Source organism: Rutilus rutilus (genome assembly GCF_951802725.1).
Source record: "Rutilus rutilus genome assembly, chromosome: 4".
In the NCBI taxonomy this organism is placed as follows: domain Eukaryota; kingdom Metazoa; phylum Chordata; class Actinopteri; order Cypriniformes; family Leuciscidae; genus Rutilus; species Rutilus rutilus.
Window position 1 is genome coordinate 41613352 of NC_140212.1, and position 24858 is coordinate 41638209.

General features: G+C 38.2%; 1 protein-coding gene across 1 annotated transcript in view; it reads left to right on the forward strand.

Moving 5' to 3' along the window:
* Positions 1-21756: 21756 nt before the first annotated feature.
* Positions 21757-24858, forward strand: part of LOC311289271 (NLR family CARD domain-containing protein 3-like) — a 72467-nt gene continuing 69365 nt past the window's right edge. Inside the window, exons 1-3 of the mRNA XM_084407110.1 lie at positions 21757-21808; positions 22766-22862; positions 23608-23715. Of these exons, the coding sequence (XP_084263236.1) occupies positions 22813-22862; positions 23608-23715 (158 nt within the window). The 5' untranslated portion in view covers positions 21757-21808; positions 22766-22812. The remainder of the gene's footprint in view (positions 21809-22765; positions 22863-23607; positions 23716-24858) is intronic.

The following is a 24858-nucleotide window of genomic DNA, read 5'->3' on the forward strand; positions in this document are numbered from 1 at the left end:
ACTTGTTTTTATCACTTCGTGGGGACCGCAACCTGACAGCACACTCACAGTGTGGGGCCCCAAAAACGGTATGGGGACATTTTGCTGGACCCCACAAGGATTATCATTGGAATAAATAGAAAATGCTTTGGTGATATCTCTAGTGCAGAAATCTTTGGGCCACAAGTTTGGGCCACAAGTGATGAAAAAAATTTTTTTTTAAGTGTGCTAATATTTTGCTCAGTACTGCCCCCTTAACTCGCTTAATGGTAGTGCACTCTCACACACTTACACATTAAGCCAATGAAAGGCATGCTTGTTTGTCACGTGGGTCAGTATCAAGACAACTACACACAGCATACATCTTTTGAAGTGACGTGAAGTGTCGTGATGACGACGTTGGATGTCATGTTGAGGACGTTGGATATCATGATGCTTACAGGATAATTGGAGGTCTGGGGCTCGTTCTTCGTACGTTGCTTAAAACATCCGAGATCAAATGAGACATCCAAGATGATATCATCGTGCTAATCATGATCCGGCTAATTAGGTTCTTCGAACACACTTGCCGGATATGATTAGTATAGCTGGATCGAGTTATCTGAGATAATTGCGCGTTCATGCGAAGTTTAAAAGGGGATATGTATCGATAGTAGAAACATTGATCAGCAACGCTGCTATTGGCTGCTCAGCGTGGCCAAAGAGCGCGCACAGTTTTTCTCCTCAGCAGAGCAAGAACTAATAGTCGAAGTTTATTCAGAATTTTAATGTTTAATCAAAACGCCAGGGAACACCTCAAAGTCTGCGAAAGCCAGGAGAGAGGGCTGGCAAAAAGTAGCAGACAATTTAAATCCGTTAGAAGTGGCCATGTTAGATGTTTTTATCACTTATTAGCCTATATATTTGCATTTTAATAATTGCATAATTACTTTGTTCATTGTAATGTCAGAGTCACCACACTAGAACATGGGAACTAATAAAAGTGAAGTACAAAAATATTCTACATAATGGTAATTTTTAGTTATATTATAGTCTCTTTTATAAAAGGCACTGTTAAATAAATGGTTGTCTGTTTATAAAAGCAACCAAGAAAAAGGCTGCGGAAAAAGAAAAGAAAAGATCTTAGTAGCCTACACTATAAAATCATTTTTGCTGCATTAAATTAAGGCCGTATAGTCATTTCAGCTGTTAAATCTTGAGCAACGATTTGATAAACTTATGTTAATGTAAAAATATTTTGCCATGAGTTATTGATCACATTTTTCCCGAGTGTAGTTCATTGTAATGACACTGTGTTTTCCTCTTTTGTGCACTTTTACATAATACACCAACACTTGTATCTGTTCCCAAGAAAGTGGAGCTGAAATATGTGCAGTAAGTGGACATTTTCTAACTTTCCAAAGGAAAGAAAGTACAAGACTTTGTAATGTCCATTTGTTTCCATTGCACTGGACAGTGAATAAACCCTCTCAGATAACTGTCATATGGAGGAACTAGCCTACCTGCAAGTGCATAAATAACTTTACTTAATTTATACTTGTATGCTTTATGGGTGCAATATAAGTTGCAGGATTCCACATCTGAAAGGCCTACTGAAGAGTCTGCACAGACAGAGGAGACATAGGCCTACAGGTGGGCAGTGTATAGTCAACTTTTCCTTTTTATTTGTTGCATGAGGCATGTGTCTACTATCTCTTGTTGCAGGCACTGACCACTGGCTTTTCTTTACAAAGAACAACTGAAATAAAACTCAAGGAACTAAGCATATTTGTCTTTTATTAAACATTTAATGAAAAGTTTTTTTTTTTTTTTGGCAATGTTGTGTAATATGGCACATGCAACAATGCCACAGGCCCTGTCAGGTGTGCAACCCTCAGACTTTTCAGACACTGACATCTTCCCTTTAGTTAGCCAAAGCTCATTTCATTGTGTGCCCTTGTCCTGGCTAGAGCTGCATTGTAACTGGTTTGGGTCAGGGAATGGGGTCATAAAACACCTGTCTGTAGGAACATGTCATAATCACCTATGAAAAAATGCAGTTCTGTTAGGATCAGCATAAGTGTATGTAATACAGTGAGCTTGATATTTAATTGTGGAACTTTTCTTACTACTTTCAAATAATGTGCATAAATGTGAATCTCTGAAAATGCTTAAGTCATGCACAGATCCTGGCCATTTTGCTTTCACATTTGTGATATGGAAGATTTTAGTCAACTGCCTTTTTTTATTTGATATAATATTACTAATCTGGAATATTAAGAATCAAGAATACCTGGGCTGCACATTTACATTGTGAACCCCCTTTCTGTTCACATAATCCCCTTCACTGAGGCCTTGATGGCAGTCTATGGTTTAGCCTATAGTGTACCAATCACGTTAGTGAAGCCTGAGTGACATATACTGTAATCGTCATGGTCATGATTGCATGATCTTCATAAAAAATTATGATATCCTAAAAAAACCTGCTTTACAACATTGGGTCTTAAGTGGCTTGGAAATGCCACAAAAAAACCTAAAACTGTTTTTTAAACCTAAAAGCGCCAGGTAAACTCCGAATGACACGACAGACAGCACTTGCCATCAGGTTCTCCGCATCTCCAATAGTGTAAAGGAAAGAGCCACTCGCAAATAATCTTAGGGCAATGCAAACAGTTTGTGCTGTAGTTAAAGCCCGACTCGAAGTCGAAAATAAATGTGCGTTTCCAACAAATTAATAATCTAAACGACAATCTCACGAGTCACGAGAAAAAATATATATCTCAGAAAGTGCACTATCGCGCTGCGCTGGACTTCCCGTATCAGCTCCGCTTATAAAGCCGCAGTCTAATCCTGTTTACATGAAATAAGCCTGCTCCCGAGCAGGTTTAAGTTTGCGCACCTGTTGCTATGACAACAAGTCTAGGATGAGCTTCGAAGAACCAAACAATCCAAGATCATGCCAAATCGTCAACAATCAAATCCAGCTAACTGAGTTAGCGACGTACGAAGAACGGGCCCCAGAAGGCCACTATGTTGTTGTTGTTTCTCTGCCTTCTGTGCAGGTAAAGCCAGGTGAGGGTGATCACCTCTGCTGATGACTGCTCGGTTGGGATTGGTCCTCAAGGAAAAGAAGAGTATAATGCCTCACTGATCTCCAATGAAGGAAGGCTTGTTTTTACTGCTAGTTGGATTTGTTTGTTGTTTCCGTACATTGCTGCTGTTCAGTTGTGATTTATTTCTAAACATACCCATTTCATTTCTTTTTGTTGTTAAAAGCTTGTCTACATAGTGTTAAGTTGATGTAGACACTTTTTGTTGCTGAACCCAACTGTTAAACTGTTTATCTAGTGTTTATCTTGTAAATACTGTAAATAAACCTAACTTGGAAGTTAGGGAGTGGGTGCCTCTTTTTTTTATTTTTGTAATTCTTCTCTCCTGTTTTAAGTAGAGAGGGAGTCAGGGAACTATTTTGTTGTTTATTTCCTTTTTCTTTGGGGTTTTCCCACTCCTGAAGCCTTAACAGTTCCTTGTGTTACATCAATAAACCTTGTTGTACCACATTTCTGTTGTTTTTGGTATGTAACTTTTGGAGCCAAACATTTGTTTTGTCAATATTTTAGTTGACATTAACTTTAATGTTGCTTCCCCTATCCTAGACTGGGTGGAACGTAACAGTGTGTGTGTGTGTCTGTCTGTCTGTCTGTGAATGCGCGCACTTTTGTGTCGTGTTCTGGTATACCCTACATTGTGGGGAAATATCTCCACATGGATAATAATATTATTAGAAGTAAATGTTTTGTAAAAACAAAAATGATAACATCACCGTTTAGGCTGAATACATGATATCTCAAACATACAGTAGTACATTAAAGTTTTTTTTGTGCTTGACGGACTTGTTTTGCTGTTGGACCCGCAGCATTGCAAACAGCATTCCAAAAATGCTGCGCTCAAGTTTAAAGTGGTTCAACTTGTGTCTCATTACCTTGAGTTATTTCCCATTCCACTGCCACAGACCCATCCTTTATTATGAACAGCCGCTTAAGACTAGCGATGTGTTCGATGCGACTAGTCCTTCATTGAGCGCGTCACAGGACAGCGGTTAATCGCCTCAGCTTCACACATGTGAAGCACCATATACAGGCATTTCCCTAAACAGCCACAGGTCAGATTTTACGCAAAAGTAAAGAGCTTATTAATTACGAAAACGATTATTTATTTTTGCTAATTATTATTTTATTTCAGTTAGTTATTCAGTAACTGTTGTTAGTTTCGTTTAGTTTTAGTTTTTCATTTATTATGAATTTTTAATTTTATTTCAGTTTACGTTTTGTATTTTGACCAACAGTTTTAGTCTTAGTTTCAGTTTTCATTTACGAAAATAACCTTGCTCCTCACCTGTTGTTTTCGCCATCAGCAATGCAGGTGCACACGCCGGTCCGATGGCTCACGGACATTTCTCCATTTCCCTTCTGGCCAGTCTCATACCCAATTATTTCACAGACACAGACACATAAACAGACACACACAGACAGACAGACAGACAGTCTGGTCCACTATCTTTGTGGGGACTCTATAGACGTAATGGTTTTTATACTGTACAAACTATATATTCTGTCTCCTCACACTAACCTGACCCCAAAACCTAGCCATCTCACACAAAACTTTCTGCATTTTTACATTTTCAAAAAAAACTCATTCTGTATGATTTATAAGCTTGTGTACCTCAATTTAGGTCCCACAGTGACACGAGTCCCCATGAGTCTGTGTGCATTCAGGTTTAAGTCCCCACCAGGATAGAAAAACATGTACACACACACTGTGAGTGTGTGTAAAACAATCTCTGTTACCATAAATTATACGTTTATCTCTGTAAAGCTGCTTTGAAACAATTTACATTGTTAAAAGCGCTATATAAATGAAGATGACTTGACTTGACACTGCAGATACTTAATTATTTAGTCACACTGGCTTCACAGCAGGTTGTGTTGACTTGTAGTCAGATGAATTGAGCTGTTTTTTTTTTATGTACCAGTGGTCACTCTGCTACATTGTACAGCTGAAAAAAGTAAACTAGACATGTTTAACAAGATTTCATCTTTAATATGAATTAGTTTGTCTAAGTTCCATTTATTTGGTGCATTGTTCAATCTCAAACCATTATTTTATTTCTATTATTGAGATGTCAGTGTGGCGAAAGGGCGGTATTAAAGGTAGAAAGAATTTCGACTACGCCACCCGGGGAATTTCGCCCCGGGAAATATGGACAACACTCAAGTTATTATTACTAGGTCACTCAGGTTCGATTCTCTAATAAAGGTAGGCAGAGACGTGGATATGAAAACGTAAAAATTTTTTATTAATACAAGTTTATTTTAAAGCAGAAGGATAATCACATTTTAAAAAAAGGCAATCAGGAGCTATACTGGCCAGGTTTTGAGTTACAAACACATTCAAGTAAACAAAAACACACATTTGAACACACACACACACACACACACACACACACACACACACACACACACACACACACACACACACACACACACACACACACACACTTTTCTGTACTAATACACTGGTTACAAAGACAACAAAAAGACACACAGACTAACAGGGCTGAAGTACGGAGCCCGGGAAGTCACCTGTGTGAGAAAAAAAAAACAATCCGTGGCGACGGTTTTTAAATCCGTCCGCTCAGTTTATAAACCGTACTCACGAATTTTCAAACTGTTCCCTCGGTTTAACAAATCGTGCCCACGGATTAATAAACCGTACCCACGAGTTTCTAATCCGTGCTCGATTTGTAAACCGTGCCTTCAGTTTTTGCAATCTGTACCCACAAATTCACAATCCGTTCCCACGGGTTTGTAAACTGTACTCACGGATTTGTGGCTCGCCCTCATTTTAGAAGAACACGTTGTTAACAAATCTTATTGTATATTGTTTTAAATCAAATTGTCTTAAATGCGTCTGCATGCTTAAAGTGATTGTAGCGGGTATGGGGTGGAATATACGAATTAATATGAATGACATGCATCAAAATCTTTTGTTTATTTGTGATAATCTTAGCACTTTATTATTATTGTCTAACCTGTATTATGACTGATATTTGACGAATTGCTTTGTTCCTTTTTTGTAAGTTTTGGACAAAAGCGTCTTCTAAATATGTAGCCTAAAATGTAATAATAATAATAATAAAAATAAAAATAATAATTATTATTATTAGAGTTTATAATAAATGAATTCACGTAAGACAGTAATATGTTTATCATAAAATAATTTATGAATGCTTTATTTTTAAGCAAAAATTATGCAAAAAATGTAGGCCTATTTTATCCAAAACTGTAAAAGGTTAGGTTATGGCCTATAAAAATAAAGCATTGATAAATTATTTTATGACAAACATATTACTGTATTACTAAGTGAACGCAAATAATAATAATAATAATAATTATTATTATTACATTTTAGTCTACATATTTAGTCTACATATGTAGCCTAAAATGTAATAATAATAATAATAATGATAATAATAATAATAATAATAATAATAATAATTATTATTATTATTATTATTATTATTACTACATTTTAGTCTACATATTTAGTCTAAATATGTAGCCTAAAATGTAATAATAATAATAATGATGATAATAATAATAATAATAATAATAATTATTATTATTATTATTATTATTATTATTATTCGAGTTTATAACTATAAATGAGTTCACGTAAGACAGTAATATGTTTATCATAAAATAATTTATGAATGCTTTATTTTTAAGCAAAAATTATGCAAAAAAATGTAGGCCTATTTTATCCAAAACTGTAAAAGGTTAGGTTATGGCCTATAAAAAAAGGAACAAAGCAATTCGTCAAATATCAGTCATAATACAGGTTAGACAATAATAATAAAGTGCTAAGATTATTACAAATAAACAAAAGATTTTGATGCATGTCATTCATATTAATTTGTATATTCCACCCCATACCCGCTATACAATCACTTTAAGCATGCAGACGCATTTAAGACAATTTGATTTAAAACAATATACAATAAGATTTGTTAAAGTGTTCTTCTAAAATAAGAGCGAGCCACAAATCCGTGAGTACAGTTTACAAACCCGTGGGAACGGATTGCGAAAGCGTGGGAACGGATTGTGAATTTGTGGGTACAGATTGCAAAACTGAAGGCACGGTTTACAAATCTGAGAGCGCGGATTAGAAACTTGTGGGTACGGTTTATTAATCCGTGGGCACGATTTGTTAAACCGAGGGAACAGTTTGAGAATTCGTGAGTACGGTTTATAAACTGAGCGGACGGATTTAAAAACCGTCGCCACGGATTGTTTTTTTTTTTCTCCCAGGTGACTTCCCGGGCTCCGTACTGAAGTAAACCACGGGAGGAGGGATCACTAAACTTAATTCACCGAAAGCACACTCACACACACAGCAAAGACTTCAAAAGTGTCACGGCAAACGTTCGGGGAAAGCACCACCACCACCACCACAAGAAATCCTCCACCCGTGGAACCTCAGCACCTGAAAGGAAATCACAAAAAAAAAAAATTAATAACCAAACTTCAAAATACTAACTGCAATAAAGCCCAGTTGGATAATGTTTAGGGTACGGTCATGAGCAGATAGTAATCACAATTAATAGACAATCACAAATAACATACAGTGTAAACAAAAAAAAAACATAACTCAATTCCCGCAATGAGCTCACAAGCAGATAGTTTGGTGTTCCGTTTTTGACACTAATAAGCGTCAGCCTCAAAAGTTAAGTAAACAAAAAAACATTAAATAAAAAAAATCAATAAAACCAGACAGCAACGATCCCCCTCATCAGTGGGGTGACAATCTTCTCACAGATGGCAACAAGTTTGTATTGCACATGGTAGAGACAGCAGAGCAGGAAAATACGATGCTCTCTTAATCCGGCAGCAAAGAATCGACGGGGCTATAATAGCTTTTTATAGCACCAGCAGGAAAAACAAATCGCCCGGACGAGAGGGAAAATCCTAAGCCAAATACAAAGAAACACTAAGATTTAAGGCCCGTTCACACCAAGCACGATAACTATAAAGATAACGATAAAGATAACTATATATGCGTCCACACCAACGACCGATAACGGTGTTTTTATTCTAAGCACACGCGCGCCCGGATGATCCAGATCCATTTTAAATGCGCGAGACCTTTAAATTAGAGTGGATTCTGATTGGCTGTCAGTGTTTTATTGTTCGACAGCTGGAAAAAAAATCGTTCTGAAATTGATCCCAACGATATCGTTCCTCATATCTTTATCGTTATAGTTGTGGTGTGAACTCTGTTATTCTTTAATATGGAGAACGATTTTTAGAATTATATCTTTATCGTTATCTTTATAGTTATCGTCCTTGGTGTGAACGGGCCTTTATGCCTCAATTGCTAAATTTTCAGCTCGTAACTACAGTTATATGCACAATAACACTTACCGGAAGTAGACGATGCATTCGCACAATGTTCTTGTCCTTTCACAGGCCCGGATACTCAAAAAATCACGCAATCCGCTGTTCAGCTGGACTACAGGGACACTGCACATAACTCAAAACAATCAGCCGATCCTAAACCCCCGAATGAAAACAAACAATACGCTTTCCACCAACAGTTCACACATACCTGAAAGGCGAGCAGCCAGCAAGTGCACCCACCGCGACAAGCCGAGGGAAACCGAAGAAAGACAGGCTAAACACAACACTAATAATTAGTCCCGTAACGTAGACTAACCATGTTCCGTACACTTTTCACCTTTCACCGCACGTCAACGGCCACTCCTCTGTTGCTGAGAGACATACAAGCTTGTGTGAGTGCTCATTCTCAGGGGAAATTCCCATTGGAGGATCTATTCTTTGATTGATGTCTTTTGGACCAATATTATTTGAGAAAAGTGGGGTTAAGTCCCTCTTCCACCTGTGTTCGGATGCTCACAGACGTTAACGGTGTTCCGTACAGGCGGCCAACGGTGTTCCGTACAGAGCGCATTTCAGATTTCAACTGCTAAACTCGACGTTAAAATGCTCATTTGTGAGCTGTTTATTTATTTTAAAAGAAGAGGATATTATTGAAATCTATAAGAAAGGAGTAAATTATTTTTTTTTTTGCCTACTGCCTAATAAGCTAGACCACCACGCGATGGTTAGTCATGATTGTGTCATGATATTACGTTAATTATGGCACGTGAATTAAGCATGAACCATGTGAAATGTTATAAAACAACTTGATCATATATTTCTGAAGAACAAGAAGGAGGGTAAACAATTTGCATTTGTTTAAAACATTTAATAATTGAAAGTAACCAATTAATGGGCATCCGTGAACTGCTAAAATGATAAGGATATTGTGTGCGTGTGTGAGTATTGTAACGTGTGTGTGTGCACCATTTAAATTTAACTCTAAAACTGATTATAAAATTAGAAATTGTCAGTAAATCAGCAGTAGGATGTGTTAATTGTGTGTGTGTGTGTGTGTGTGTGTGTGTGTGTGTGTGTGTGCACTACTTAAAACTATTTACATTGTGTGTGTGTGTGTGTGTGTGTGTGTGTGTGTGTGTGTTAGGTTATGTGGACAAACAACATTTATGGCAAAGCCACTCAGCGTCTGGCACTTCCTCCACCTCAGCGCACTCAATGTGGAACCAGAAATGACAAAGGTCACACTGCACCCATTCATCAATGGCCCCATCTCCTGACCCAGGTGGGACCACCCTACTGCAGACAGCGCAGTGTTCCCCATCTTCCTCAATGGGAGGTGGTGTTTGTCTTTTCTGCCTTTTGGCCTTTTTTTCCTCCCTCTTCTTTGTCATATCTTCCTTGCGCTTTCTCTTCTTTTCTTCCTTCTCTTTCTCCTCTGCTTCTTTCTGCTCCAGCAGTTGAACATACTCGTCACTCGTGATGACACGGGCTAGCAGCGGAAGGCGACGCCTCACCTTGTCCCTCCTGTCCAAGGCTGGGCTCATCAGGACAATTGCGAGACTTTCTGGAATCACCCCTGCTGCTACCAGGTAATTTTTTGGAACCCCCCTTTTGCAGGTGGGGCAAGGTGTTGGAGTGGTGGAGGGAGTGTTTGATGTCTGTGTGTCAGTAGTGGGATCGCTGTATGTGTGTGTGAGAGTGGCAGGTGCACCGAATGGTGTGGCTGAGGGAGTGACAGGGAGCCATGGATGGAGTGACGGGAGCGAAGGATGGCGTGCCTGATGGAGTGACAAGAGTGATAGGTGGCGTGGCTGATGGAGTGATGGATGGCGTGGCTGAGGTAGTGACGGGAGCGCTGGATGGCCTGGCATCAACAGATGGGAGCACTCTCACCACCTAAGGCAATACAGCATATTTAATACTCATTAGCACACCACAAAAAAATGCAAGTAACTTAGAGGATAAATTATCATTGTATTAATGTTAAAATTACCTGGGTTGTGTCCACAGCCCCCCTGGACAGAGGGAAGGTGCCTGCCTTCCGGAACCCAGCCTTAATGTTCAGTGCGGTAACGGCAGTGGGGTAGACTGCTTTTAGCAGGGAGGAAAACTGCTTTTTCCCCACCACCAGATCCCCTCGCACTAGACCCATCCGGGACGCCATGGTGGAAAAACCAGCCTTAAGTGGATTAAAGACCGCGATGTCTAGGGGCTGTAGGATGTGTGTGGTGTGGGCAGGGAGGCAGAGGATCTCAATTTTATTTTCCCTACTGTATAGGATGACGTCTCTTGAGACATGCGTCTCGTGTTGGTCCAATATTAATATGATTGGCCTTTCCTCCGGAGCATACTGCACAAAATGCCTGAGCCATTTAAGAAACAGCTCAGAGTCCATGTACCCCTTCTCCTGGATGCCATAGAGAGCGTCGGGGGGCCCATCCAGCCTGTATGCATTGCTTGGGAGGCAGGAAGCATGTGTACCAGCAGCAGCAGACCACCAGGGAGCACATCACAATGCACTGCTGCGTGAGTGCAGCCGGGGACAGCATCCCTCCCTTCATCATCTACCCCGGCTGCACTCACGTAGCAGTGCACTGTGATGTGCTCCCTGGTGGTCTGCTGCTGCTGGTACACATGCTTCCTCCCGGTCTGGCAGAGCACCTTCTCTCGTGACCTAGGCTTGTCCCCAAAGCCAGTTTCGTCACAGTTGAAGACAAGATGGGGTTTGTCCTCTAAACTGTGACGAACGTATAAGGCTTCATATAATTTAAAGAATCCTTCGATGGCCTCTGGAGTAGCTCCATGGACTCTTGCCCTGTCCAGGGAGTCGGCTGTGCGGGAGGTGAGTTCTGGATGGCGGGCCTTAAATCTGGACCACCAGACGTCACTTGGCCCCTTCTCCAGATTGACAGTGGTAAATGGACTGCATTTATATAGCGCTTTCACAGACCTATGGCCACCAAAGCGCTGTACATATAGCCTCACATTCACCCATTCACTCACTCATTCATACACCGACGGCGGTGTCAGCCATCCAAGGCGCCATCCAGCTCGTCGGGAGCAGCTGGGGTTAGGTGTCTTGCTCATGGACACCTCGACACTTGGTCAGGTGGAACCGGGGATTGAACCACCAACCTTTCGGTTTGTAGACAACCTACATGAACCACTGAGTCACTGCTCTATATAATAGCCAGCACTTTCACCACAGCTCTTGTGACTGGGAAGCCCTGGTCTGCCATCCAGAAAATAAATGAGATGAGAGCATCTTCTTCTGCAGGTGTCAGGGCCGAATTAGGATGAGGGTTCAGACTGTTTTTTGTTTTTTTTTGTAGTCCTGCAGGGTGGTGTGGGGGATGGCATATTTTTTGGAGGTCTGCCTCAAACTAGCTCCTGCTATCACTTTCTGAACTGCCTTTTCTAGCACTACCTTAGTATACTGCTTTTTTCTGCCTGACATTCTGACTTTTCTTATTTTCCTTTGAAATAAACATACAACTGTGAATAAAAATTATTTCTAAACAATCATTTGATGTATGACATTTTATTAAATAACATTAACGTGTGAAGATCCTATCATTGTTTTAACAGTATCATAAACATAACATTCGTTTTTATGGAAAGTTGGCTATGTAATAATTCAGTTATCAATTCAGTTATAGTAATATAACAGTTAACAGTAACATATAGAACCTTATATATAATATTGTTGATTTATTAAAGAATGACCTTTTGAAATGTTAAAATATTATATTTATAATATTTTAACATTTAAAATAGTCACTCTTTAATAAATCAACAATTATAATATAATTGTTGATTTATTAAAGAATGACTATTTTAAATGTTAAAATATTATAAATATAATGATCATCATTGCCCGCAGTCTGTGTTGACAGACGTGCTGCGTCTCTGCTGCCTGTCTCAGTGCGAGAGTTACGCCAAGCGCATTGTCTGGAATTTACGTTTAAAAATTCCCATTTCAAAGCAGCTATTCAGCCAAAGGTAATATATTTAATGATTTGTGATAACATAATAATCAATTCATGAGGATTATATTACTGTGGGAAGCATTAATCCATTAGAAATATACATTTTCACCGCTGTAATTGTCTCCCCACCTAAAGCTAATATCTGGGCTGCAGCTTGCTACCCTCCATTAGCAGGCGCAGTGGGCGCACCTAGCAAACTTACTGAAATCTGCCATTGCTGGAGATTTTAACATCCATATAGATAGTGCAGAGAACAATATGGCAAAAGAAATCAAAAGTGTTTTAAAAACTTTTGATCTGACTCAGCATATACATGGACCCACACACAATCGTGGACACACTCTAGATTTACTTATCAGTAAGGGTCTAAACATTTCATCGATTGTTATTAAGGATGTAGCACTGTCTGATCATTTCTGTATTTTCTTTGATATATTGATCTCTCCTGCCATTGAAGCGAGATCTGTGTCTGTCAAGAAGAGATGCTTAAATGAGAACACTAGTGTACTATTTATGAAGGCTATATCCTTAACACCAAGCATATCTGCAGACTCTGTTGATTTTCTCCTAGATTCTTTTAACTCAAAAGTTAAAAGTGTATTTGATGATATTGCTCCTGTTAAACTCAGGAAGAAGAGTGGCAGACAAAAAGCACCTTGGAGAAACTCAACAGCAGTGCAAAATATGAAAAGACAATGCAGAAAAGTAGAGCGCATGTGGCGGAAGACAAAACTTGTAGTCCATTATAACATCTACAAAGACAGCATCCATGCTTTCAATATGGAACTGGGCAAAGCTAGACAGACTTTCTTCTCAAATATTATAAACAGTAATTTAAACAACACACGCACTCTTTTTGCTACTGTAGAGAGACTGACAAACCCCCCAAGCCAGATTCCCAGTGAAATGCTCTCAGACAACAAGTGCAGTGAGTTTGCTTCTTTCTTCTCTGAGAAAATCAATAATATCAGAAAGGTGATCAGCACATCCTTGAGTTGCACTGGGGTCAGACAGATCAAACCACCTGAGAAAGTAGTTACTATGTCTGATTTCAAAGAAATTAATGGCAACATTTTGGAAGAAACCGTACAGCACCTTAAAACATCAACCTGTGCCCTTGACACACTTCCCACATCTTTTTTCAAAAGTGTGTTAAACAGTTTAGAAGCAGATCTTCTAGAAGTGGTAAATGCTTCACTTCTCTCTGGGAGTTTTCCAAACTACCTGAAAACTGCAGTTGTCAAGCCCCTCCTGAAAAAGAACAATCTGGATAAGACCATATTAAGCAACTATAGACCGATCTCAAATCTTCCTTTCATAGGCAAGATCATTGAAAAAGTTGTCTTCAATCAGCTGAACAAATTCTTATGCTCGAATGGATACTTTGACAATTTTCAATCTGGTTTCTGACCGCACCACAGCACAGAGACAGCGCTCATAAAGATAATAAACGATATTCGCTTAAATACTGATTCAGGCAAATTATCAGTGCTGGTACTACTCGACCTCAGTGCTGCATTTGACACTGTCGATCATAACATACTTCTGGACAGGCTGGAAAACTGGGTGGGGCTTTCTGGGATAGTCCTAAAATGGTTCAGGTCATACTTAGATGGGAGAGGTTATTATGTGAGTATAGGAGACCATAAGTCTGAGTGGACATCCATGACATGCGGAGTTCCTCAAGGCTCAATTCTTGCACCACTCCTGTTCAACCTGTATATGCTCCCACTGAGCCAAATAATGAGAAAGAACCAAATTGCTTACCACAGCTATGCAGACGACACACAGATTTACTTAGCCCTATCACCTAACGATTACAGCCCCATTGACTCCCTGTGCCAATGCATTGATGAAGTCAACAGTTGGATGTGTCAAAACTTTCTTCAGTTAAACAAAGACAAAACTGAAGTCATTGCATTTGGAAACAAAGATGAAGTTCTCAAGGTGAACGCATACCTTCACTCTAGGGGTCAAACAACCAAAAATCAAGTCAGGAATCTTGGTGTGACACTAGAGTCAGACCTTAGTTTCAGTAGTCATGTCAAAGCAATAACTAAATCAGCATACTATCATCTGAAAAATATTGCAAGAATTAGATGCTTTGTTTCCAGACAAGACCTAGAGAAACTTGTTCATGCTTTCATCACCAGCAGGGTGGATTACTGTAATGGACTCCTCACTGGCCTTCCCAAAAAGACCATAAGACAGTTGCAGCTCATACAGAACGCTGCCGCCAGGATTCTGAGCAGAACCAGAAAATATGAACATATCACACCAGTCCTCAGGTCTTTACACTGGCTCCCAGTTAAATTTAGGGTTGATTTTAAAGTATTATTACTGGTATATAAATCATTCAATGGCCTAGGACCTCAATACATTGCAGATATGCTCACTGAATATAAACCCAACAGATCACTCAGATCACTAGGATCATATCAGCTAGAAATACCAAGGGTTCACTCTAAGCATGGCGAGTCTGCTTTTAGCTATTATGCCAGCCGCAGCTGGAACCAGCTTCCAGAGGAGATCAGATGTGCTCCTACAGTAGTCACTTTCAAATCCAGACTCAAAACACATCTGTTTAACTATGCATTTACTGAATGAGCACTGTGCCAATGCTCGTCCGCCTGTTTGTACTGTACTGTACTGTATTTTATTTTTTATTTTTCTAAACTGTTTTAATTATTCTTATTTCTTTATATTATTTTAATTTCTTCTATGTAAAGCACTTTGAATTGCCATTGTGTATGAAATGTGCTATATAAATAAACTTGCCTTGCCTTGCCTTGAAATCTCTCTGGATCAAACAGCTGGCGATTCTCTTTCTTGGTCAGGGATGAAAGCGGGAGAAATGAGGTACACACACATATATAGTTTATTTATGAACTGGAAGTATTTATTCAGCAATCGGCGGGAAAAGGTCATCTGTACGGAACATCGTTGCTGTACGGAACATGGTTAGTCTACGTTACATACAAGAAACTAAAAACAGAAGTTGCTATATGCTAGCGCACATACCTACAGCCACTGTAAACAACGGAAGGAGGCGGAGTCGAACGTGACGCATCCCAGGCTTCTTCTCAACTCAACTCAACTCAACTTTATTTATAAAGCACTTTCAACACCACAAGTGGAACCAAAGTGCTGTACAGAAGGTATAAAAAGAGAAAATAAAAACAAAACAAAAACAATACAAACAAATGACACACTTACAAAGCATTATCAAATGCTAAAGAAAACAAATAAGTTTTGAGCGCACTCTGAAAAACACCCAATGAAGGACACGTTTTTACAGACAGAGGAAGGTCATTCCAGAGCCTAGGAGCTGCAACAGAAAATGCCCGATCACCTTTACATTTTAAACGGGATCGCGGAACCATGAGAAGCAATTGATCATTTGAGCGCAGAGATCTACTAGATTGACAGCGGCTGATTAAATCAGTAACATACTCAGGCGCTATACCATGCAGAGACTTAAAAACATACAACAACGCTTTGTATTGAATTCTGTAGCGTATAGGTAACCAATGTAGTTTAATTAACACTGGAGTAATGTGCTCTCTCTTCTTAGTACCGGTTAAAAGTCTAGCAGCTGAGTTCTGAACGAGTTGCAAACGGGAGAGAGAAGCCTGACTCACACCCAAATACAACACATTGCAATAATCCAAACGGGATGACACAAAGGCATGAACAACCTTCTCCATATCGTCAAAAGAAAGGATAGATTTCAATTTAGATATTGATCTAAGATGGAAGAAACTATTCTTAACGACAGCATTGATTTGCCGGTCAAATTTAAGTTCCGAGTCAAAAATGACACCAAGGTTCCTCACGCTAGACATTTTTTTCCCAGGAAACAACCCCAGGCAGTCATCATCCACACACCCCTTATTTCCAAATAAAATCATCTCTGTCTTATCCTCATTTAATTGGAGAAAGTTATTCGCAAGCCAACACTTAACTTCGGCAAGACATGCCTGAAGAGACTGAATGGCAAATTTATGCCCATGTTTAAGTGGTAAATAAATTTGAGAATCATCCGCATACAGATGATACTGAATCCCAAATTTCTCAAAAATCAAGCCTAAAGGGAGCATATAAAGGGAAAATAAAATTGGTCCCAGTATAGAGCCCTGTGGAACCCCACACACAAGAGGTGCAACGGAAGAAAAATAATCCCCTAAATTGACTGAAAAAGTCCTATTCTTCAAATAGGAAGAGAACCATTTCAGGGCTAAGCCCTGAATACCAACCTGATCCCTAAGGCGATCAATGAGAATGTTATGATCAACTGTATCGAATGCCGCTGTAAGATCTAACAAGAGCAAAACAACACGGTTTCCAGAGTCAACACCTCGCAGGATATCATTAGAGACCCTCAAAAGAGCAGATTCTGTACTATGGCCAGCTCTAAAACCTGACTGGAATCTATCGGAAATGTTATTTCTCGTTAAAAAGTCATTAAGCTGTGCATTCACAATTTTTTCTAGTATCTTAGAAATAAAAGGCAATTTTGAAATCGGACGATAACTACTCAAGTCAAAGGGATCTAAGCCGTTTTTTTTTAAAAGGGGCTGAATAACCGCATGCTTAAAACTAACCGGAACAACACCAGATGACAAACTAGTATTCATAATAAACAGAATACTTGGGCCAATTGAATCAAGTACTTTCTTAAACAGAGAAGAAGGGAGCACATCACCAGGAGACCTGGTGGGCTTCATATGAGCAGTAATATCATTAAGCTGCTGCAAAGAAACAGGCATAAAACTGGTTAATTGGTTCGGAAGGTCAACAGAAGCAATACAATTATTGCCAACAGATGAAATCTGAGATCTAATTCCATCAACCTTACCAATAAAAAAGTTTAAGAGCTCTTCACACATGTCAGCAGAAGGAGTGAGTGAAGGAGTAACAGTAGGGTGAAGAACAGAATTTACAGTAGAGAAAAGTACTCTAGAATTATTACAGTTTCTGGAAATGATGACAGAGAAATAATTTGATCTAGCCAATTTAACAGCTCTTTGATACTCGTTCAAATGGTTCTTCAAAATCTCATAAGAGATTTGTAATTTATCTTTAACCCATTTGCGTTCAGCTCTCCTACACTCCTGCCTAAGAGCACGGGTAGTACTGTTTAACCAGGGCTGCGATTTAACTTTTTTCCCCCTGACTTTGACAGGAGCCACAACATCTAAAATCTCTAAACAAGAAGAGTTAAACTGATCGACCAACTCTTCTAAACCCATACAGAGAGAGTGTGACTCGATCAATGAAAAAAAAGGAGAGACATTAAAAACAGCTGAAAAACTACTAGCTGTGCATGGATTGAGTATGCGAGATGAAACCGAGGCAGAAACAATATTATCCGGCACACCACAAGGAAAGTTAGGATTTAAGATAACAGTCTTATGGTCAGAAAAAACAGTATCAACAATCTTTATGCTATCAACAGAGAAACCCCGAGATAATGCAAGGTCAAGCGTATGACCACGTTCATGAGTTGGACCCGAAACGCATTGTAAAAAATCAAATGACTCTAATAAATTAAAAAATTCTTTGACCAGGGGCTTTGAAGGGCAGCACACATGGATATTAAAATCCCCCAAAATTAGAATATTGTCAAAAGAAGGGACAATACCAGATAAAAATTCAGAAAACTCCTGAATAAAATCCCCATGAAAGTTTGGGGGTCTATAAATCAAAACACATAACACAGATTTAAAAGAATTCAGCGTAATTAACTGAGATTCAAAAGTGCAAAAAGACGCAGAAGGTGAAAGTCTACACTTAAATTTGTCTTTAAAAACGACTGCAAGACCCCCGCCACGACCAACAGACCTCGGGGTACTAAAAAAACTACAACCAGGAGGAGAAAGTTCAGAGAGAGAAGACATTTCACCAGCATTAAGCCAAGTCTCAGTAATAAATAAAAAATCAATTTCATAAGAAAGAAAAAGATCGTTTAAAATAAAGGTCTTATTTGCCAGAGATCTCGCGTTAATCAACGCCATTGTTACTGGAGTGGGAGTGGTATCGGAGGAGGATTGCAGAGAGGAATCATAGAATGTTACCGGACTCCCGTCACGTAAAGAGCGAAGATTCCGATGATTAACTCCTCGATCTGCAGACTGTCGCCTTACGTGAACCATCCGTGAAGACCGAGGCATCAACGCCGAAGACGGAAAGACAGGCACAATGTATGAACATCTCAGGTTCACGACCACGGCCTCCGCCATCGAAGAAGCTGGTCCGATGACTGGAAACTTCCCGATCTTCTTCGATCTCACAAGGACTCCAGCACGCTTCCCACGCTTCCTTCGCCGTTTCCTCCACATGCAGAGACATCCCGGCAGGTAACACATTTTCCTCAATGCGACTGGCACATAATGCGAGTGCAGATGCCAATCATCTCTGGGATCGCGAAATAAACAATCGGACACAGCCGATCGAATATTAAATAGCGTCATGCGATCATATACCAGAGGGGAGCAAACAGAGCGCGTGATAAAACAAACAAGAAACATTACAAATAAAAGAGACAAGGACAGACTGTGGCAAGCCGGCAAACATCCTGGCGCCATCTTGACTGACTTCTTCTTCTTCTTGTGTTTAATGGCGGTTGGCAAACCATTTAATGGTGCATTACCGCCACCAACTGGACTGGAGTGTGGAACGAGAGATTAAGAAGAAAAAAAAAGAAAAAAAAGTAACTAAATAAATAAATAATAATACTTATTAGACTCAGATTCTTTTAATTAATTCAGTTTCTTTAAGAAACCTAATTATATAACAGTATATCTGACCTGCTGTTTTCCCCAAGAGACCTGACAATGAGACGTCATGATGTTTTGCCTTCCGTAGTGACTGAAAGAGGTGCTCCCTATTAATATTATATTTCCTACACTGAAGAAGAACATGTTCCACTGTTTCTGGTTGATTACAATAAGTGCATTTCCCAGGAGAGCTATTAGATCACCCGCCAGGTTTAAGGACTATGTTTAAGATGAAAATGTCCTTTACTGGCCGTGTATTGTGTTACAGTACTGGCTTCGTGTTCTGATATTCTTATGGAAGTTACAGTGACAGTTAAATTGCTAAAAGTAAAAGAAAAAAAAGTATCTTGTTCAAGACTTTGCTAATCTGAATATATTGACATACAGCTAAGATATAAAGGTACTTACAATATTTGGTATAAAAGCTGAATTGGCTGTTAAAACAAAATTAATAGAAATGTAATACTACTAATTGGAATTTACTTAAGAGGGGAGATGTGATGTGATTTAAATAATTATTGCAGTAAGCTCCACTAGGAGGCACTACTGGCTTTTGTATTGTTTTAGCTCTGCTTGTTGACGGCAGACGGTCTGCTCTTCGGCAGTTATAATATTGTTGATAAATACTAGATCCGCACTGTTCTCTGTTCTTCTAAAACCCTGTTAATAAATCGTTGAAGACTACTTCCAGGAATCCGTGAATTCATGACAGATAGAAGATAAATTCAAAAACAAAACTCCTCTATACAGTTGGTACTTGACCAGAATGATATTTTTACCGCCGCCGTTCCAGTGGCGGTAAAGTTGCAGGTGTGTATTTGCTGCCTTTTACCGTTAAGAGGCGCTACAATCACAGACTTTGAAAAGTGTCAGTTTATTCTCTCAATTGCGCAATCTGCCACCGCACCACGGCTCATTGAGAGCCATTGAGAGCTGGTAGCAGATAAATTAAAGTGAAACACTGTAGTAAAACGAATTCATAATCACAATACTGAAATTACAGTAAAAATTTAGACCTGGAACAAATGTAGGCTTCTATTATTGCATCAAATTTAAGCAAAGTAGGCTAAATGTTAACATTGTGTGTCCAATTTTTCTATAATTTACAAAGGTTATGCATGTCAATAATTTATGTGTCTTATACTTCGTGTTATTTTAATTTGTCAGTGGATTTATCTACTGAAACATAACAGTGAAATAAACTAAACCAAATTATCGTAAAATTAAAGCATTGATCAGGACTTGCTAACCAATGTTAGTAGGCAGCCTTCGAGTTTTAGCATTCTTTATTAAGAATTAAATAGGCTTATACAGTAGGTTGTTATGATTAGCATAATTTTCTTTAATCAATAATGAAAACATTTAAACATAAAACATAGCATTAGAAAAATATCAGGCCACATCAATGAGGCTTTGAATGAGCATAAGACATTAAGCTCATTCTTTATACAGTGTTCAGACGATAGCTCTGCTTGCGAGGCTTCAAACGTTCCGAGATCGAATCTCAGCTCTACCATCTTCACAATTTTGTCTCTAGTTAAATATTTGCTAGACTTTACCTAATTATGTTTAGAATGTCATAGCCATTATGTATCCATCCCAATGGATAAATCAATGTCTTCTGAAGTGAAACGATAAGTGTAAGAAAAATACAAATATTTTAAACTTTTTAACTCGCTTCAGAACAACGGTCGCTAATGTGACGTGAGCACGCCGATAAACAGTTTTTATTTATTTTATTTAAAAAAGATATATTGCTCACAACAAAATACAAACAGTAACAGATAAAAACAATGAGAAACAAACAAGACAGGAGAAAAGAGACGCCAGTTCTCGCACGAGTTTTCCCAGGCTGAGCATTCCCTGCTGAAAAAAATATATATAAAGTGTTTCTCATACAGTTATAGTCCAGGAGCAGGGCATAAAGGCCCAAGGTTGGTCTGTTCATCCATCACCAAACGTCCTTATAAATCCATTCTCACTCTGGATGGGTTTAATTGAGGACTTCCTTGATCAACGCAGAGGTTTCTCACTGTAGTTTGTCTGTATGAGTCTTTGTCCGCTGCATCCTAACAGTGGAAGATTTTATCTTATTCAAATTTTTAAGACTCATGTGTAATAGAAAAAGCCCTAAACTATGTAATATTCTGAAGGTATTTTTTTTTTATGATGATATTTTGTGTATTTTTGTTCTTTGAGTTTCTTTAGGTTTATGTTGTTTATTTATTATGTTTGCTGCTATTTGGACTTCTTAAAATTTTATTAATATTTGTCTTTTTGAGGTTTGTTTGGTATTTTGTGTTTCTTCAAGCATTAAAAACCTTCTTACTCCAGGGGATCTCACTTAATCGTATCTTGTATTTTATAGAGTATATGTATGTTTTGATTTGAAAACATGAATAACAATTTTTTCGCAGGATTCTTGTGATTTTCAGGGACTGATGGTGCTGTTCTGTGATTTATTTTCTCTCTCCAGTCAGAGTAGGTCATGTGCCAAATCCAGAAAAACCTGTTAGAACATATTCTTTTCTGAACACAAAGTTCAGTTCAACTGAAAGTGTTTTTCAGGCTGTGCCGTGAAGGAGAAAACATGATATATTAACGAAGAACAAACGTCAAGACAGTAAGTACTTTCATGAAATATTTCAGTGGACTGGGACACATGGATCATATTTGCTTTCAAGGTGAAGTGAATGAGTGAAATTAAATATGCCTTGGTTTATAGATTATAGATTTTCTATAATTTAGATTTTCTAAATAATTAACATAGACTTAACATTATTCTCTGAGAGAGTCTATCATTTGTTAACTGCACGTTTAATGTTGGGATTTGATATGATATTCGTTTATTTTCAGAACACAAATGAAGATCTTTTTAAAGGCATTAATTCAACTATGTAACTTTTGGCGTTTTAGCAGTTAATAAACAAAATGCTGCGACTTGCGGAAGAACATTGTAGCCGGATCTACTTCTCTCTGTTTATGTCTATGGCGAGTCACGCAGGTACTGTGCGTCTCCGCAGCAGTTTAAAATAGTCAGAATATAAACGCTTAGTTATAGGCGTACCGTAGTGATTCAGGATAAGACAACACAGGTTGGAAGATGGATTCATGATGTACTTGCTCATTATATACATTTTATGAAAAAAAAAAAAAAAAAAAGTTACCTACATTGACAATCTACTACTACGCAACTAAATGGAAAGTAAGTTAGAGCTCACCTGTTGACATTTTAAGTAGGTAAAATACCAATACAAAAACAGAGCATCAAAGTGTTTAATAGAAATGTTTACGCAGGAATTTCGATGTTAAAACTGGATCATTTGAGAACCTTGTAAAAGTTTGATCAAGGTGAGTATTCATGTGTGGTGACTTCCTCATATTAAAATGAATCTCTGCAGGACATTTTAAGTGATTGTTTTTTTTTATGAAATCTTTAAATCTTTATCTTTTTTCAATGAGCTAGAGTTAATGCAGTCACGTGATCCTTTTTTCCCCACACTCCAGATATGTTCGGCTAAATTATGAATGTTGTTTAATTGAATAATTTAATTTAGTGTCTGAATGTTTTTTCATTCAGAGTCAGTGGAGGAGATCAAACTCATCAGATTCTCCTGCAGCTTCATCATGGCTGATTCACAAGGATCCAGAGATGGAGATTTTTCTCCAGGATGCAGGTACTTTCAACAAACAATGTAAATATTTTATTACATAACTGAAAAAGATCAGTTTTTGACTGAATGATTTCAGGTATATCATTTCTATAAAATATGTGCTTATAGTATGTCACTTTTGAATTAGAAGCATAATTTTTCTCAGTCAGTCTAATACTAGCAATGATGACATCAAGTAAATGTACGCTGAGATTTTTTCCACCTATATATAATGGAGTATGTGTAAAACTGAGCAGAATTTTCAAACCGCTGGTTCAGATTTGTTGAAAGCTTCAGTGTCTGGCCAGAACAGTGATGTTTCACAGCAAGAGTACCGTTACAAGAGTACAGTAAGGTGGTTTATCTTTAAAGGTCAGAAAATTATTGGTCTCTTTGGTCGGTTGAGCCTTCGTCCTCCATTGTGCCTTGAAAAGAGTCATGTGATTGTGGTTGATGTTCACGTGGTTTAAGTTATTCTATAATTCTATAGTTGTTTTACATTTGTTTGTTTTGAATTTCTAATATTACCGTTTTACTCAGTTGCTTTGGTAAAGTGTTTTAATCATGCTTAAAATTTGCAAACCAGTAAGTTAATTTCTCAAAATAATTGTAATCAAAGTTTGAAACAATGCAAGACATCACAGAGTTACAGACATTAAAACAAAAGTTTTACAACACTCCCTGGTCTTTCCTAAGACTGAAGATTCCAGTAAAAGTGCACATTTAACATTTATACATTTAACATCTATATGCTTTTTATTTTACTTAGATTTAAAACCAGTTCTGTCCAGCAGAAGAGCTCTAACCTAGAGTCCAGCTGTGTGTCTATGAATCAGCCAGCAGTGTTTAAGAGTGGAAACACACAGTCTGACCTCAGGTATATCATTTCTATATATGTTAATGCTTATAGTATTTTAATTTTATGAAATTGTTATTAATATACAGCAGTTTTAACCGAATAATTCTATAAGTTCCTTGAGTTTCAGTCTATTAATGATTATCATTGTGCTCTTGTATAAAGCTCCATGTAATGTATTGTTAATACATTCATTGAATTCAGTGGTGGGCCATCAGGGCCAGCAAGACCTTCTGGCCTAAACACATCAGAATCACTGACTTGCACTTTAATATATTTTTTCCATGAATGAGTATTAAATTATTCCAAGTAGTGCATTATCTTAATTTCATAGCTTTTCTCTTGGTTGCGCTGCTTCCAGTAGTGTATATTTATTTTAGCGCTTTTATCCAATCATATTTCAGACATCATGTGTTGGCAGGGTCAAATAAATCTGCCTTCAGGCAATCAGAATCGACAGTGTGGGCGCCTGTAGCTTAACCCTCTGGGGTCTGAGGTGTTTTTGGGGTCCTTGAGATGTTCTGACATGCCCTGACATTTGTGCTTTTTTCAGTTGCTAATAAACATATTAATGGCAAAGGTGTAATTACACTCTATTTAGCACAAACAGGGCTACCATAATATGTGAGCAACATGAATGTACATGTTTGTATTTTTGAGAGAATAATGTTTATGCATGGTTATTGAAAAAACTAAAAACTAAAGTTTCTGAAATAAGGCCACAAAACACATACTAAACATGTGTCAATAAGACTTTTGACTAATGGATGTCGTTGCCTAGAGTTTTTTCTTCAAAATGATGTCAAAATCATCCTGCCTAATCATTCACATAACACAATACATTGATTTAAATTTTGCAAAACACTTTCTGTTTGGAAAGGCAATATGCGGAGTGGGCGTCAACGATCCTACACCATCATGCATATTTAGTGTTTCGCACCTGAGGAGACAATGGGGCCCGCATACTTAATGAGCCATTCATTCAGGTGTGTCACTGAGTCACAAGAAATAATGCAAGAGCAACAGTTGGAAGCATCTCAATATTTATTTATTTTTTCACAAATTGTGCTTGCAAATTGGCCTATAATATCCAAGGAAAACATGTCTAGTAATTGTGCAGTTAATTCTCATACTGTATTTTCAGTTTTGGAATATTTATCCTCT